This window comes from Lithobates pipiens, unplaced genomic scaffold (assembly GCF_037356315.1).
Source record: "Lithobates pipiens isolate NorthernLeopardFrog02 unplaced genomic scaffold, aLitPip1_a1.2 Scaffold_16, whole genome shotgun sequence".
Taxonomy (NCBI): domain Eukaryota; kingdom Metazoa; phylum Chordata; class Amphibia; order Anura; family Ranidae; genus Lithobates; species Lithobates pipiens.
The window spans coordinates 444,303,784-444,321,864 of NW_027507748.1; the positions used below are offsets into that span (position 1 = coordinate 444,303,784).

General features: G+C 45.9%; 1 protein-coding gene across 2 annotated transcripts in view; it reads right to left on the reverse strand.

Annotated features, from left to right (window-relative positions):
* Positions 1–818: 818 nt before the first annotated feature.
* MITD1 (microtubule interacting and trafficking domain containing 1) overlaps positions 819–18,081 on the reverse strand; it is a 44,501-nt gene continuing 27,238 nt past the window's right edge. Inside the window, exons 5-7 of one of the 2 annotated variants that reach the window (XM_077482732.1) lie at positions 9,800–9,915; positions 7,453–7,513; positions 819–3,561 (exon numbers count right to left, since the gene is read on the reverse strand). In XM_077482732.1, the coding sequence (XP_077338858.1) occupies positions 3,466–3,561; positions 7,453–7,513; positions 9,800–9,915 (273 nt within the window). In that variant the 3' untranslated portion in view covers positions 819–3,465. Of the gene's footprint in view, positions 3,562–7,452; positions 7,514–9,799; positions 9,919–18,081 lie in introns of both variants that reach the window. The other variant, XM_077482730.1, reaches the window with a different exon arrangement.

The following is an 18,081-nucleotide window of genomic DNA, read 5'->3' on the forward strand; positions in this document are numbered from 1 at the left end:
AAAAATATCATTACATATAAAAATACAGTAATAACATTCTCAATATGAGAACACAGAGTAAAGAGATATGTATATAATTCATGAGGTTATAGAAAAACTCTGTATGTATACCTTTGACTTCCACGTATGTATTGAGTGACATAGTTGTAGGATGTGGTATTCTGTGTTTCGAAGTAACCAAATACAATACAAATGCTAATCATACACAGGTCAGTTTTTGGATAAATGTAACTAGTTGTCAATCACAGAAATAAGTGAACAGGTCAAGGCAATACACTACCAACAGTTTCTTTCAAAGGCCTAAAACAATCAAAGCTACGGATGGCTGGTTACCTTGATCTATACCAGGGATCTGGAATTAGTGGACCTCCAGCTGTTGCAAAACTACAAGTCCCATCATGCCTCTGCTTCTGGGTGTCATGCTTGTGGCTGTCAGAGTCTTGCTATGCCTCATGGGACTTGTAGTTCTGCAACAGCTGGAGGTCCGCTAATTGCAGATCCCTGATCTATACCATCAACCGCTGGTGGCTACATATAGCTGTGTGTATGGGCAGCATAAGATTGGACACTCAATGACTCTTTGTTCTACCACGCATTTCGCAGAATGCCTACATTGTATTTTTGTCACTTTTTAGGCAGCTAGTAAGCATTTAGAAAGCAGTCTCAAAGCATCTCAAATGCCAACTACACAATGAGAAAACGGCACACGCTCAAGAAGCAATAGAATGATAATTATAAATGTTTAAAACTGCTTAACCACTCACACTGTGATAAAACGGGAGCTGATGGCAATGGCAGGCTGTGAGACCCATAGGGGGGAGGGGGGTGCAGGTACCTGTACAGTACAGGTATCTGCACCCACTTCCGGCGTAGATTCTGCAGAAGGTACGCCCCTTTCCGCAACACTAACGCTAGGAAACACACAGATCCCAGAGACTGCGAGGACCATCCTTATTGCGCAGCGCAACTCGCGCATGCGCAGTAGGGAACCGGGAAATGAAGCCGAAAGGCTCCACTTCCTGATTCCCATACCCAAGATGGCGGCGGCAGCACCCGAGAGACAATCGAGAGACATCGCGGGCGCGCTGGGCGGGTAAGTGTCATTATTTTGAAAGTCAGCAGCTGCAGTATTTGTAGCTGCTGGCTTTAAAAAAAAAAAAAAAAAAAAAAAAAACCGACGGACTCCCGCTTTAATGCTATCCTTTCCTTTATAATCATGTTAATGATATCCAACATGTAAAGTGTATGCTACCCCAACATTTTACATTCCTCATATGTGTCTGTGTTATCGTGTACTTGTATGATAAAGTATTCTGTTCTCTTTGCTTTTCTTTCTTTTGTCTGAAATACCTGGTGATCCTGTCAGTCCCCTGCTTTCCTATTTAAAAGTGCCAATGCCACACATGGAAGTACATCTATCCCAGAATGGTCAGTTTTCGTCTTTGTATTCTACCTGCGCACAGCCTGCCTGTACTCCAATGGTCAGACTTCTACTGACACGCCCCCTGCACAGATAAGATCACTGTACGTCAGTTTCTTTGCCTCCTGCTGACATACCACCCTGCAGTCTTCACCCTTACTTCTCTAAGCCCCTTATGTAATTTAGAACAGAGGCCATGTGATCACATATTTAAAAAAAAATAATAATAATAAACTATTTATAATGTGTGTATGAATAACTATTTTTAAATATAAACTAAAGGTCGTTGGATCGGAAAACACAAGCAAGCAATGTGCATTTTCTTAGACAGGGTCAGCAGTGTGGTTTGTCCACATCCAATTCGCATGACAAGAGAGCCTGTGATTGGCTCTCAATGGAGCCAGTTCACACAGCTCCGGACGGCCACGATTCGCACTGAAAAAGGGTCCTGTGCATCTTCTGGTCCCTTTCAGGTGCAAATTCAGCTAAAATTTTGGACCCGAATCGCACATGAAAAGGAGAACAGGGACTCCCTGCTGTGTGCTGCGGCCATAGCTAGTGTAGACCCAGCCTTAGTGAGTGCCTGTAGGAAGCCATCTACCAGTGCTAGAGTGACAATGGAAAAGACCCTTGATTGTCCCACACTACTCCCTCTCCCTTGTAGAGTCCTGTTATGCAGAAAAATATTAGAGGCGATTATCTGCCTGGAGTTTTGGGTATTTGTCCTGTTAACAGTGCATAGTGTACAATAAGTAAAGGTTTTTCTGTACTGATTTCCTGCATGGAGGAGGGGGGGGGGCAAACAGTTCTGAATGGAAACGTAATGAGGATTCAGAGGTATGGCATCACAAGTAGTGAAAATGCAGTGCGGCATCATAATAGTCCATGTACAAGTATAAATACGACCAATCATTTCTAGCAATCATACAATATCATAGCTGGAGATGATTTTGTTACATCAAATAATGACTTCCACGTTAGTCGCGACTTCCCGACAACAGAATATTCATGAAAGCATGGGCGTTACTCGTTTATGATATCACCAAGTTATCATTTTTATGATGTACTCTGCTGCACTTCTAATTGCATCTATAAACATTTCTCCAAAATCCTGTATTAAAAGTTTTTAGTAGCTTAACCCATAGAAAGGATGTGATTACAGTAAGCAGTTTTATACTGTGTGGAGATATAACAAAAATAAATAAATCCATGTATATGTGCTCCAATAACAGTCCAAAATCAGCAATATAAAATGGTTGCAAATATTACAACACTTTAATTGGCAAATTACAGGTGGGACTTTAGACAGCCCCATTTTATGCTACTTAAAAATCTTCACTGCATTACCCTTATTAGCATTTATCTCCTGGGGTAAGCCATAATGAAGATAATGTTCATTCATTTTTATTTTTATTTTTTTAACTCAGCATGGTGTCACCCTCCTTGGTGTCCAGGGATTTCTGATGTTTAAGGAATAATTGCTATTTCCACAGACATTGAGTGCAAATGGTAGTAATAGAATAATAGCTGCCTGATACAGATACAAAACGAAATGGTTATCTCAAGTTATCATTTAACAGATCTTGCAACAATTATACGCTACTATATGCTGGGAACGTACCAAAAGGAAGTGCTTCATATTTTATCTCAAACACATTACATCATGAAGTGTATAAAGTAAAGCTCAAGAACACATGCCAAGTAAGAAAAGCTGTGTTTGCATGCTTCCATATAACATCATATAAATTACTTTATCAATAAACACAATTTTATAAATAAAATATAAAGGCATAAAAACACAGGTATGGTTTCCCTGATAAAACAGATTACGTTGAATGAATGTCCAGTGTACTAATACAGCAACAGAAGCAGCAAAATGACAAATGTTGGTTCTTCCAACATGGATAGTTTTTGTGCCCCAAAGCACACTTATACCCTCGATGGTCCCTGGATTCGGTTTCAGCACTGAAAAACAAGATATGCCAAACTTTACCACCGCTCCAAAGCTACTTAGAACACCTCTTTAAAAGTTGTATAGACTTTAGTCACGTTTTTCTTGTGTGATTGTTGTGGAAGATATCGACTGATGTTTCGTAGCAGGGCCGCAAGTCGTAGTCACAGGAGCCAATAGAAAACCGACTCTAAAAGTACAGGGCAAACAGTAGACTTTTTATTTTGTTATATAGTTAACTATGTTAAAAGTGGATGGAAATCCCACTCAAGAAATTTGAGCTGGGCACATATGTCTCCAGTGTTTTATTATCACCCTTCAAAGCCCTAAATCCCCTGGCTTTTTCCTGCTCTGTCAACTGTGATAAAACCAGCCTGAATTTTGTGTCAGAGTGGGTGCTATAAATAGATTAGCAGAGAGCTGGTCTATTCACAGCACAGCTCTGAAAGTATCTTCCTATGTGGAGGGGGGTGTGTGCCTTTCCTCCAATCAGCTGTCTCTCAGTGTAAGCAAAGAATCCACACCCAGTGCTGAATGAGGAAGTGGAAATGCTAACAGGACGTGCACTTTCTAAACAGTATATAAAGCTGAAGACAGCAGATATACAAGTAAAACATATGCAGGGAGATTTGTTTCATCTCTGTGTATCATCTGTGGCTGTTCACTTCACTGGGTATATGTGAGGGTTTACATCCACTTTAAATACTTACATAACATGACAAGATACAAGTTAAAAGGTGAAGATCCAAATTTAAATACACACACAGCAGCCATAAATTAAATAAACATGAAAATATTCAATATTCAGCTGTTAAAAAAAAAAGGATTTAAGATTAAAGGTTATGACAGAAAATGTTCAGCATGTATGAAACAGGGATTGGATTCTGATCAACCGCTTACATGATAGCGCATCTAAAGCCTAGCTGTCTTAATATATTCCAAAAGCTGGGAAAGTCAACAGCTAAATAAACAGATCTTTACTCAGGTCTACAATTCATAGTACCTTGTTTCCACATAGGCTATTTATACTTGAATTAGAAAATTGAAAAAGGAAAAAAAAAAAGGACACATTAAAACAATGAAGTAGATGTCTCAAATTTAACCAGTTAGTAGCTAATAACAAGCATATAAATTGGATAAAACTATCACAAAATACCTGCCATAAATGATGCAAGGTGACATTTTCATAGTAATATTGTCAAGCCTAAGGGTGTTTATGGAGGACCACCCAACATTCATCTGTAATAGAATACCTAACAAATGCAGATATTTGCAGTATATAACCTTTAAGCCCCATTCACACCTGAAGATAGCGTTTTCAGGCAGAAAATCGCGCGATTTTATGAAGTTTTTACCACGATTTTGCTGCATTTTTTACCACGTTTTGCTGCTATTTTGTGCAGGGCAAAAAGTCACCAATGTAAAAAGAAGAAAAACGCCCAAATCTGCCAGATTTGAGTGACAAAAAAGGGTCCAGAACTTGTTTGAGCTTCAGGCGACATGGAGTGGAGATGTGAACCATCTCCATTGAGAATAATAGATTTTTTTTCCCCTCCGGCGTTTTGTAGCTTCAGGCTTCAAGCTACAAAACATTCAGGTGTGAATGGGGTCTTAGGCCTCATGCACACTGGACATGACCAATATTTTACGCATAGCTCCAGTGAATCAATTGCATATATGAACAGCTCTAATATAGTAAACAATAAACTACAAGCACCTGTCGTGTTTCAGGCAACTGACCGACAATAATTCTAGTCCACCTATTTGCTTCCAGCCAAAAATGAGTGTGTTGTCCAAGCCAAGCCAGACATCAAACTATCACCATGTTTTAGTACAAAACCACACATAGCATGGTGGTGACAACATGATGACGTCACAAGCTGACAACACGTGTGTACATGTTCCATACAGTTTTCCTGGAGGATAAGAGCAGAAAGTCATGTTTAAAACAAATGATCTGCAGACCTGCCCCAGAAGCCAAATTTATGATGGGAAATGCCTGAACCTAAAAAATAATGTGCACCCATAGACTAACATAACATGGAGAATGAAACAAGCACAGTTTGCAGTGTGGGAAGGCAGTGTGCCAGTAAATCAACAGTGCAACAACCAACTTTCCTCCACCTTTCCTTATTCAGTACACCAGAACTATTACAGCCCTCCTTACACCAGTAAGCCCCACACCACAGCTCTCCTATTACCTGCCGACTAGTCAAGCCTCCAACAACTTCAAAAAAACAAATTATTGATAATGTCAAACAGATTGCAGGACCACCTATAGCAGTGGTCCTCAACTCCTGTCCTCTGGACCCACTAACAGGCCAGATTTTAAAGTGGGGTACCCCCTAAAAAAAAAAAATTAAAAGTCAGCAGCTACAAATACTGCAGCTGCTGGCTTTTAATAATCGGACACTTACCTGCCCCAGGGTCCAGCGATGCGGGGGAACGAAACCCCCCCCCTCGCTCCCCGCTCCGCTCGCGGCGCCGTCATGCATACTGTGGGCACCCGGCTGTGGCTTCACAGCCGGGCACCCACTGCGCATGCGCGAGCGGCGCAGGGCGCCGTGATACGCCGTACAGTCACCTGGGACACGTGACAGGTCCCAGGTGAATGTGCGGCGCGAGGGGAAGTGATGTCACCAGCCCGGGCAATGAAGAAGGCAGACTACGAGGGACCCCCTAGCAACCGGTATTTAGAGGTGAGTAAAAATTTTTTTTTTTGCCAATTATTTTTTTTTGATTTTTTTAAAGAATTTTAAGTAGTTTTATTTTTTGGGGGGCAACACCACTTTAAGTATTACCTTGGAGAGATGCAGACTAGAATACTGCAATTACTAAGCAGCAAATGATATCACCTGTGGTGTATTTCAGTTATCTTGCAAACCTGGCCTGTTAGTGGGTACTAGGGACTGGAGTTAACAACCACTGACCTATAGCAACAGCCAATAGTATAGCCAAACTTGACCACTTCTACATGTACTATGGCACCCCTGATGATTCCAGGTGGCATTGCAGGCATTGCCACAACACCCTGGTTGTTAAAGGCTGCATCAAAAGGCTGGCAGCTTGCCAAGATTATGCTGTAACTGAAGGTAATAGAAAAATAGCTTTACTTTAACGTTTAAGATACATTGCTCCACAACTCTTATAGCTAAGGTGAATTAGGGTTTAAAAGAATTTGTTTGTTCAGATTATGTAAATATTATGGTGCAAATAGTCTGGCCAAGTGTTTACTTTAAGCAAGAGAGGTTTAAAGAGAACTCAGAAAAAAATAAATATGGCGGGTACTATTACTGAAATTTCTAAGGTTCTGATACCATGGCCGTCATCCTTTTGGCCACATCACTATTTACAAAGTCCCCAACTTGGAAAAAAGATGTGCATGTTTCAACCATGAATATGCAAGCCTATTCAAGGTCAGAGACTCACTAATTAGTCATGCAGGGATAAAGAGAACAGCACAGTCAGTAATGGCAACCTTCATACTCCTATTCTGAACAGTCCATTTTCTCTGTTCCAGCAACATCCAACTAAAAGATAATCTCTTGCAAATCATGTTACTCTTAAAGAGGAAGTAAATCTTGATGGGCTTTACTTCCTTTTTAGTTCCTGCAAAGAAAAAGCATAGGGTGCTTACAAAGGCAGCAATGTCCCCTCTCGAGGACGCATCCATCTTCGCCCCTCTTCCTTCCGGGGCCACGGACTCCTGCTCTGTGACTCACATGCGCGGGGAGCTGCCAGTCACGGCACTCGCTAGTGAAGAAACAGCACGGAGGGCCATTTAAAAGTGCATGTGCCAATGACATCAACGGCACACTACAAGGTAAATATCACTTAAATGGTGCACGCTTAGGAGATATTTACTGTACCTATAGGTAAGCCTTAATATAAAAGTATCTATTAGGTACAACTTCCACATTGGGGGTACACAACCTCTTTAAGGCATTAATTCGTTAAATGGGTAAATCTTAAAAATATCAGGAGTGACAAAGAAAGGTTTCTGCAACAATTGGTGAAGGATTTTTAATCAAACGCCTTTTCCTCATTGGTTCATTCACTATGAAAATGTTAATGTCCTTACCTGAGGTTTCTTAAAATAGTCAAGACCTCGACCAATTTTAATCAACCAGCCGTTGTTAAATCTATCACAAAAGAAAACAGAAATATGTATTACAAAATAAGAAATACAGAGCATACATATTGAAAATAACTGAATTGTACCACAGACAAGGTTTTCAGTTCTTGTGGGAGAAAAAATAAAATAAAAAATCAGCCTCAGTCCTGGTTTTCTAAAAACTATAGCTGGATGCTCATCCAAAAAAACAAAAACAAAAAATGGGCAAAAGCTTTCATACACAACAGGTTATAGCTGTTGACAAAGAACAGGAACCATCACCTTACCAAGTGCTGTGCTGCAATCAGCTTCACTATACTCCAGTGATGAAGAAAAAGTAAATCACAGGATTCATAAGTTTCAATAGAGAGTAGTTTCAGTTTTCTACTACACTCCACAACACCACACCAGAGAGATGTACCAGATATAATCTTTAAGGCTGAGCTATACTCTGAAAGCACGGCCCAGTTTAACCTTGTGTAACGGTGTCTCATGAAACTAAATAGAAAACTGGTGCACCTATGGATAGTTCAAGGAAAACAAAGTATCAAAATACTACCCTTAATATATGGAACTAGTTCGTAGTTTACCTGACAGCAGCATAGACAAAATCACTGTTAGCCCATTCCTCCTATGTCAATTCTAATGCTGTGTACACACGGCCGGACTTTGACAGCAAAGGTCCGACGGAACGAATCCGGACAATTCGACCATGCGTAGGCTTCATCAGACCTTTGCTGTCGAAAAATCAGACGGACTTTAGATTTGGAACCTGTTTCAAATTTTTCTGATGGACTTGAGTCTGGTCGAAAAAAATCCATTCGTCTGTATGCTAGTCCGACGGACGAAAACCGATGCTAGGGCAGCTATTGGCTACTGGCTGTGAACTTCCTTATTCTAGTCCGGTCGTACGTGATCACAGTCGAATCCATCAGACTTTGGTGTAATTGTGTGTAGACAAGTCCGATTCGATGGAAGTCCATCGAAAAGTCAGACGGAATTCAGTCCGTCGAAAAGTCCGGTTGTGTGTACACGGCATTAGACTCAGACTATAAATTTTTATTGAGATGGTATAGGGTTCCAGACAGACTGTCTTGCATATATCCAACGAGATCAGGACTCTCTGTTGGAGAGGTTGTGGGCAGAGGGGTACCATCTTACACCTATAGTGGGCTTTTCCTATTCTCCGACCTTTCTGGGTGGAAGTCCTATCGCTTTTTATTGTAGGATTGGTCAACCAGGGAACAGCTATCATGTACATTGTTTTTGTTCCTATTGCTAGTTTGTTCTTGGAGCTGGGAGGGTTATTTTGTTCTCCCTACTCCCCTTTGTGATGTATCTTCCTCCATCTCTTTCCCTGGCTCCCAATTCCCTTGATATCAAATTCCCTATGTCTGGTCCTATAATTTAAGGTCTGCTTTCAGCATTATTTTGTAAGTTTTATAATTATAAAAATCCTTTCATTCAGATTGCATGCCTTTAGTAGTATTGTATAACAGATGGTTTGGAAGTCTTATGTCTGGAATGTTTGTACTGTCTTATCTTGTTGGAAAAGCAAAAATAATGTGTTTTTTTTTGTAAAAATAGCACAAACAAAACAACAACAACAAATACCTTAGTGACTAGGCTAATGGCACTCATTTAGGTAATAGACGACAGAATAAGTACATATATGACATAAAAAGTTTGAATAAAGTAAACAATCTTAACAAAAAAGATCACTCCTTTTCATTCAAAAAGTAATGGCCACTCATCACAAAAATGAAATACACTCCTCTTGTGACTACTACTACATGAACATTAGCACATACTATCATGGAGTGGCAACAATTCAAGAGATGCTTAGTGGTTGGTGCTATAAACAGTGGCAGGGTGCGTTTTGTTTAATTTATTTTAAAAGGGAAACCACTGACTGATACAAGGGGAGGGCTGTATAGTGATAGTAAATGTTATTTTTATATGATCCTAACAGACCACCTAAAACCCACAGATTAGCGATCCACAGGCCCTGGGTTAAGGATCCCTGCCTTAGAGCATTAAGATTGTATTTGGGATGTGTTTGAGATGCTTCTGAGTGCCTTTTGAGTTGCTTCCGATCTGTACATAAATATTCAAACCACACCAATGTTCTTTGGCATGGGGATACGTGTATGGAGCCTTTGTACAACAAATGCTGCAATAAATACTAAAACATATGTTAGAACCTAAGGTATCAGGAAAATATCAAATGCCATCTGATACTGAATATTCTGGAAATGCAACAGTACTTTGTATCAATACTAGTAAGCAAGACAGATTTATGTTATTTGTCTACCTGATCTCCCGGTCGTGGATGGATGGGGAGAAGCTGAACTCTAAAACAACGCCATAATCCAAAAGGGAGATTTTTATCTCTTGAAGAATGCACATCTGTTGATCTTTCCCATTTTCCTGCTTCAAATACAACAGATAGAAAACTTGTTTTAAACAAAAATAAAATCTGATAAAAATAGAAATTATAATGTTTTTAATATACATAACACAATGCTTTACAACAAACAGATATGTAAACAGCCTCTGCTTAAAGAACTTGTAAGAACCATCAAATTTTTTTTGTCTTCAGCACATAGTGTAGGTAAACAAGTACAATGCTATCTGAATCGTACAAAAAAATATATAGCCCTTTATTTCTATAAACAGCACGAATATACAAATGTGGACTTGAAGTTCTCTTATGATGAGTACACGACTGGACTTTCCGGCAGACTAGGTCCGACTGAATCAGTCCGTTGGACAATCCGATCCTGTGTGCGCTAATCTGTTTTTTATAAAAAAAAAAATAAAAAATCGAACAAACAGACGGACCTAGAAATTAGAGCTGCACGATTCTGGCTAAAATGTGAATCACGATTTTTTTGCTTAGAAGATAGATCACGATTCTCTCACGATTATCGCGGCATAACATCATCTTTCACATTAAAACAAAAAAAATTAGCTAACTTTTTTTTTTTTAATTATTGAAGTGAATTTTTTCCCCAAACAATTACATTTGAAAGACTGCTGGGCAAACACAGTGCAACATAAAATATTGCAGCAATTGCCATTTTATTCCCTAGGGTCTCTGCTTAAATATATAATTTTTATTTATTTATTAATGTTTGGGTGTTCCAAGTAATTTTCTAGCAAAAAATATTGATTTTAACTTAAGAAAGAAGTGTCAGAAAAAGATTTAGGCCTCATGCACACGGACGTTTTTACAGCCGCTTTTTTGAGCTTTTTTTGCAGCTTAAAAACGGCTGTCCATGTTAGTCTATGGCTTCATGCCCACCTAGGCGTTTTTAAGCTGCAAATGGCATAGGCATTTTTAAGCTGTAAAAAAAACCCAGGACCAGTGCGCGCACAAACGCGCAAAAACGCGCAACATATTTTCTTTGTTTTCTGAGTGCTATAGCCAAGAGATGTGTTTCTTAAAAAACGCTACTTAACGCTAACACTAAAAAACGCGCAAAAACGCCAATGCAAAACGTGGTAAAAATCGCATTTTTAACGAAGATTTTTCCAGTCGTCGGAGCTAGCTTTGCAGCCAGTTTTTTAAAACGTCCATGTGCATGAGCACTTAGACTTTAAGTGGTTAAACTTCCTGCATTTACACGCTGTTGCAAGCTTGGCAGCCTGCCCAGATTATTTGTTTACACAAGAAGTTCTATGCCTTTGATCTAAGAAGTTAGTTACAATGTTTCATGCAAGTTCTAAACTTGGCAGATTGCCCGGGATGCTTTATTTTGACAGCTGAGTGAGCAGATAATCTCTCCACTTGTTTATATGAAAGAATTGCCTATTCTCAGTGGGAGAGATTGTCAGAGGAGAGAATCCAGATCGCGATTTTATAACGATTAATTGCGCAGCTCTACTAGAAATAGAACATGTTTCAAATCTGTTCAACAGACTCAATTCCTATCAGGAAAACCGTTCGTCTGTATGCTGGTCCGACGGACCAAATACGACGCAAGGGAAGCTATTGACCTTCCTTTTTTGGCCCGTCTTACGTCATCACGTTCAGAACGAACGGACTTAGTCCGTTCGCATGTGGCCAAGTCCGTTCGTTCGCAAGTCCGTCGGGAAAACCGTCGGACCTAGTCTGCCGTAAAGTCCGGTCGTTGTGTGTACACGACTTTACACTATCCCTAAGATCAATCAAGACAGCAGCGTAAAAATAATAAAAACAAATCTGCTACCTAGGTGTCTTGTTTATCACTTCATCTCTAAAGCCATACGAAGTCAGTATACACATCCTGACATAATATTTACACTTTATGGATATTATACAATCCCCTTTTGTATGAAGTTAGTATTGCTACCACAAAAGTTGGCAACAACACGGTCCATTTACCCTTTTGACGACTCTAGTTTTTAATGTGCGATGTGTCTTAACATGTATAAGACAAACAACGTTTGTGACTGCACTGCCCATTCTGAATATTTATTTAGTAATTATACAGAGATGCACAAAACATCTGTGCATCCTCATGCTGGCAAAAACGGCCCTCGCACCAACGTATGCTTAAGTACGCCCCTGTAAATGAGGCCTAACTCTCCAGCATGTAACAAAACTAAATGTGAGTTTTGGGTGGAAATAAGCTTACTCTTATATAGCAGAGGCATAGCAGAATTAGAAATACGGTTAGACCTACTGTTTTATTTGGGAGCAGGCAAGTACATCACACACTTGTATAGGTGAATTGGGCTTTATTTTAGAACACAGTGGTTAGGAAGCATTATGATTTGTAGAAGTCAGCTCTCATTGGCCAGGCCACACTTAGCTGCTGAAATGACAATGTAATTGGTTCCTGCTCCTTTTAAATGTTACGCTCTAAAGTAATTTTTTAAGATAAGAATGAACATCTCATTGATTAGTACAAAGGGAAGGCAACCCCCGACACGCAAAGCCTCTTTTGCTGGCACTCAACTGCCTCTCCATCAGCAGAGCCCCGCAGGGAAGTGTCAGTGAGAGACTAATGCATTCCAATTGCAGAATTTCCCACACCACACCTGCACTGAGGGGGAGGCACTGTGCCCCCACACATTGGGGGAAGGGGAGGGGGCAGGCGGTCCCTGTTTCCAGGAGGAGGACTGTCTTCACCACTGCTAAAGCCAACATCACAGTCCTGCTAGTCCCGTCCACCATCTGGAGGAAGATGACTCGCTTGGTTGCCACTACCAATCCCAGAAAGAAGGGATTTCACTGCGATTGAGAAAACCGCAGTCAAGTGACATTTTGTGGAATTGTACTATTGAGCTTTTTGGTAACTTTGTTGAAATTATTCCTGAACCTTTGAATCACTTACTACTGAACCCCTGCACTCCATGTCCCTTTGTGCCACAGCCAGAATTCAGCACAATGAAAATCACACCCAACTACTTTTTCTCAGCTGCGGGGGCCCAATTTATGATCCTGCACACAGGCCCACTGCTTTCATAAAATTCCCCTGACCTGAGCACATCATTGCGCATCCATTCCAGATGCTTTTATGTGACATCGCATAAATCATGTGGGCTGGATGCGAGAGGTGGATCAGCAGGATGAGTGTGCTAGGACAGGAAGATGTGTCTCATCTCTGCTTCCTTTCACTACTCTGCATATCACGCATCTCAGATGAAAAGAGGTTACAGCTGTGGATCAGATGAGCAGGAGAGTACAGCAGTGGGGAAAATAAGCAGGAGGGGTTCAGAAGTGGGACAGAAGAGCAGGAGGTAACAGCGCTGGGGAAGATGTGCATGGAGGTACATTGGTGGAAGAGATGAGAAGAGGATCCCCCATCAGCGGTGGAAAAGATGAGAAGAGAATTCAGCAGTGGAAGAGATGAGAAGGGGTGTACTGTAATGGGCTAGACGAGCAGGGTGGTACAGTGGTGGGGCAGACGAACAGGGGGTTACAGTGGTGGGGCAGACAAACAGGGGGTTACAGTGGTGGGGCAGACAAACAGGGGGTTACAGTGGTGGGGCAGACAAACAGGGGGTTACAGTGGTGGGGCAGACAAACAGGGGGTTACAGTGGTGGGGCAGACAAACAGGGGGTTACAGTGGTGGGGCAGACAAACAGGGGGTTACAGTGGTGGGGCAGACAAACAGGGGGTTACAGTGGTGGGGCAGACAAACAGGGGGTTACAGTGGTGGGGCAGACAAACAGGGGGTTACAGTGGTGGGGCAGACAAACAGGGGGTTACAGTGGTGGGGCAGACAAACAGGGGGTTACAGTGGTGGGGCAGACAAACAGGGGGTTACAGTGGTGGGGCAGACAAACAGGGGGTTACAGTGGTGGGGCAGACAAACAGGGGGTTACAGTGGTGGGGCAGACAAACAGGGGGTTACAGTGGTGGGGCAGACAAACAGGGGGTTACAGTGGTGGGGCAGACAAACAGGGGGTTACAGTGGTGGGGCAGACAAACAGGGGGTTACAGTGGTGGGGCAGACAAACAGGGGGTTACAGTGGTGGGGCAGACAAACAGGGGGTTACAGTGGTGGGGCAGACAAACAGGGGGTTACAGTGGTGGGGCAGACAAACAGGGGGTTACAGTGGTGGGGCAGACAAACAGGGGGTTACAGTGGTGGGGCAGACAAACAGGGGGTTACAGTGGTGGGGCAGACAAACAGGGGGTTACAGTGGTGGGGCAGACAAACAGGGGGTTACAGTGGTGGGGCAGACAAACAGGGGGTTACAGTGGTGGGGCAGACAAACAGGGGGTTACAGTGGTGGGGCAGACAAACAGGGGGTTACAGTGGTGGGGCAGACAAACAGGGGGTTACAGTGGTGGGGCAGACAAACAGGGGGTTACAGTGGTGGGGCAGACAAACAGGGGGTTACAGTGGTGGGGCAGACAAACAGGGGGTTACAGTGGTGGGGCAGACAAACAGGGGGTTACAGTGGTGGGGCAGACAAACAGGGGGTTACAGTGGTGGGGCAGACAAACAGGGGGTTACAGTGGTGGGGCAGACAAACAGGGGGTTACAGTGGTGGGGCAGACAAACAGGGGGTTACAGTGGTGGGGCAGACAAACAGGGGGTTACAGTGGTGGGGCAGACAAACAGGGGGTTACAGTGGTGGGGCAGACAAACAGGGGGTTACAGTGGTGGGGCAGACAAACAGGGGGTTACAGTGGTGGGGCAGACAAACAGGGGGTTACAGTGGTGGGGCAGACAAACAGGGGGTTACAGTGGTGGGGCAGACAAACAGGGGGTTACAGTGGTGGGGCAGACGAACAGGGGGTTACAGTGGTGGGGCAGACGAACAGGGGGTTACAGTGGTGGGGCAGACGAACAGGGGGTTACAGTGGTGGGGCAGACGAACAGGGGGTTACAGTGGTGGGGCAGACGAACAGGGGGTTACAGTGGTGGGGCAGACGAACAGGGGGTTACAGTGGTGGGGCAGACGAACAGGGGGTTACAGTGGTGGGGCAGACGAACAGGGGGTTACAGTGGTGGGGCAGACAAACAGGGGGTTACAGTGGTGGGGCAGACAAACAGGGGGTTACAGTGGTGGGGCAGACAAACAGGGGGTTACAGTGGTGGGGCAGACAAACAGGGGGTTACAGTGGTGGGGCAGACAAACAGGGGGTTACAGTGGTGGGGCAGACGAACAGGGGGTTACAGTGGTGGGGCAGACGAACAGGGGGTTACAGTGGTGGGGCAGACGAACAGGGGGTTACAGTGGTGGGGCAGACGAACAGGGGGTTACAGTGGTGGGGCAGACGAACAGGGGGTTACAGTGGTGGGGCAGACGAACAGGGGGTTACAGTGGTGGGGCAGACGAACAGGGGGTTACAGTGGTGGGGCAGACGAACAGGGGGTTACAGTGGTGGGGCAGACGAACAGGGGGTTACAGTGGTGGGGCAGACGAACAGGGGGTTACAGTGGTGGGGCAGACGAACAGGGGGTTACAGTGGTGGGGCAGACGAACAGGGGGTTACAGTGGTGGGGCAGACGAACAGGGGGTTACAGTGGTGGGGCAGACGAACAGGGGGTTACAGTGGTGGGGCAGACGAACAGGGGGTTACAGTGGTGGGGCAGACGAACAGGGGGTTACAGTGGTGGGGCAGACGAACAGGGGGTTACAGTGGTGGGGCAGACGAACAGGGGGTTACAGTGGTGGGGCAGACGAACAGGGGGTTACAGTGGTGGGGCAGACGAACAGGGGGTTACAGTGGTGGGGCAGACGAACAGGGGGTTACAGTGGTGGGGCAGACGAACAGGGGGTTACAGTGGTGGGGCAGACGAACAGGGGGTTACAGTGGTGGGGCAGACGAACAGGGGGTTACAGTGGTGGGGCAGACGAACAGGGGGTTACAGTGGTGGGGCAGACGAACAGGGGGTTACAGTGGTGGGGCAGACGAACAGGGGGTTACAGTGGTGGGGCAGACGAACAGGGGGTTACAGTGGTGGGGCAGACGAACAGGGGGTTACAGTGGTGGGGCAGACGAACAGGGGGTTACAGTGGTGGGGCAGACGAACAGGGGGTTACAGTGGTGGGGCAGACGAACAGGGGGTTACAGTGGTGGGGCAGACGAACAGGGGGTTACAGTGGTGGGGCAGACGAACAGGGGGTTACAGTGGTGGGGCAGACGAACAGGGGGTTACAGTGGTGGGGCAGACGAACAGGGGGTTACAGTGGTGGGGCAGACGAACAGGGGGTTACAGTGGTGGGGCAGACGAACAGGGGGTTACAGTGGTGGGGCAGACGAACAGGGGGTTACAGTGGTGGGGCAGACGAACAGGGGGTTACAGTGGTGGGGCAGACGAACAGGGGGTTACAGTGGTGGGGCAGACGAACAGGGGGTTACAGTGGTGGGGCAGACGAACAGGGGGTTACAGTGGTGGGGCAGACGAACAGGGGGTTACAGTGGTGGGGCAGACGAACAGGGGGTTACAGTGGTGGGGCAGACGAACAGGGGGTTACAGTGGTGGGGCAGACGAACAGGGGGTTACAGTGGTGGGGCAGACGAACAGGGGGTTACAGTGGTGGGGCAGACGAACAGGGGGTTACAGTGGTGGGGCAGACGAACAGGGGGTTACAGTGGTGGGGCAGACGAACAGGGGGTTACAGTGGTGGGGCAGACGAACAGGGGGTTACAGTGGTGGGGCAGACGAACAGGGGGTTACAGTGGTGGGGCAGACGAACAGGGGGTTACAGTGGTGGGGCAGACGAACAGGGGGTTACAGTGGTGGGGCAGACGAACAGGGGGTTACAGTGGTGGGGCAGACGAACAGGGGGTTACAGTGGTGGGGCAGACGAACAGGGGGTTACAGTGGTGGGGCAGACGAACAGGGGGTTACAGTGGTGGGGCAGACGAACAGGGGGTTACAGTGGTGGGGCAGACGAACAGGGGGTTACAGTGGTGGGGCAGACGAACAGGGGGTTACAGTGGTGGGGCAGACGAACAGGGGGTTACAGTGGTGGGGCAGACGAACAGGGGGTTACAGTGGTGGGGCAGACGAACAGGGGGTTACAGTGGTGGGGCAGACGAACAGGGGGTTACAGTGGTGGGGCAGACGAACAGGGGGTTACAGTGGTGGGGCAGACGAACAGGGGGTTACAGTGGTGGGGCAGACGAACAGGGGGTTACAGTGGTGGGGCAGACGAACAGGGGGTTACAGTGGTGGGGCAGACGAACAGGGGGTTACAGTGCTGGGGCAGACGAACAGGGGGTTACAGTGCTGGGGCAGACGAACAGGGGGTTACAGTGCTGGGGCAGACGAACAGGGGGTTACAGTGCTGGGGCAGACGAACAGGGGGTTACAGTGCTGGGGCAGACGAACAGGGGGTTACAGTGCTGGGGCAGACGAACAGGGGGTTACAGTGCTGGGGCAGACGAGCAGGGGGTTACAGTGCTGGGGCAGACGAGCAGGGGGTTACAGTGCTGGGGCAGACGAGCAGGGGGTTACAGTGCTGGGGCAGACGAGCAGGGGGTTACAGTGCTGGGGCAGACGAGCAGGGGGTTACAGTGCTGGGGCAGACGAGCAGGGGGTTACAGTGCTGGGGCAGACGAGCAGGGGGTTACAGTGCTGGGGCAGACGAACAGGGGGTTACAGTGCTGGGGCAGACGAACAGGGGGTTACAGTGCTGGGGCAGACGAACAGGGGGTTACAGTGCTGGGGCAGACGAACAGGGGGTTACAGTGCTGGGGCAGACGAACAGGGGGTTACAGTGCTGGGGCAGACGAACAGGGGGTTACAGTGCTGGGGCAGACGAACAGGGGGTTACAGTGCTGGGGCAGACGAACAGGGGGTTACAGTGCTGGGGCAGACGAACAGGGGGTTACAGTGCTGGGGCAGACGAACAGGGGGTTACAGTGCTGGGGCAGACGAACAGGGGGTTACAGTGCTGGGGCAGACGAACAGGGGGTTACAGTGCTGGGGCAGACGAACAGGGGGTTACAGTGCTGGGGCAGACGAACAGGGGGTTACAGTGCTGGGGCAGACGAACAGGGGGTTACAGTGCTGGGGCAGACGAACAGGGGGTTACAGTGCTGGGGCAGACGAACAGGGGGTTAAAGTGCTGGGGCAGACGAACAGGGGGTTAAAGTGCTGGGGCAGATGAGAAAAGGAGGTACATTGGTGGGGCAC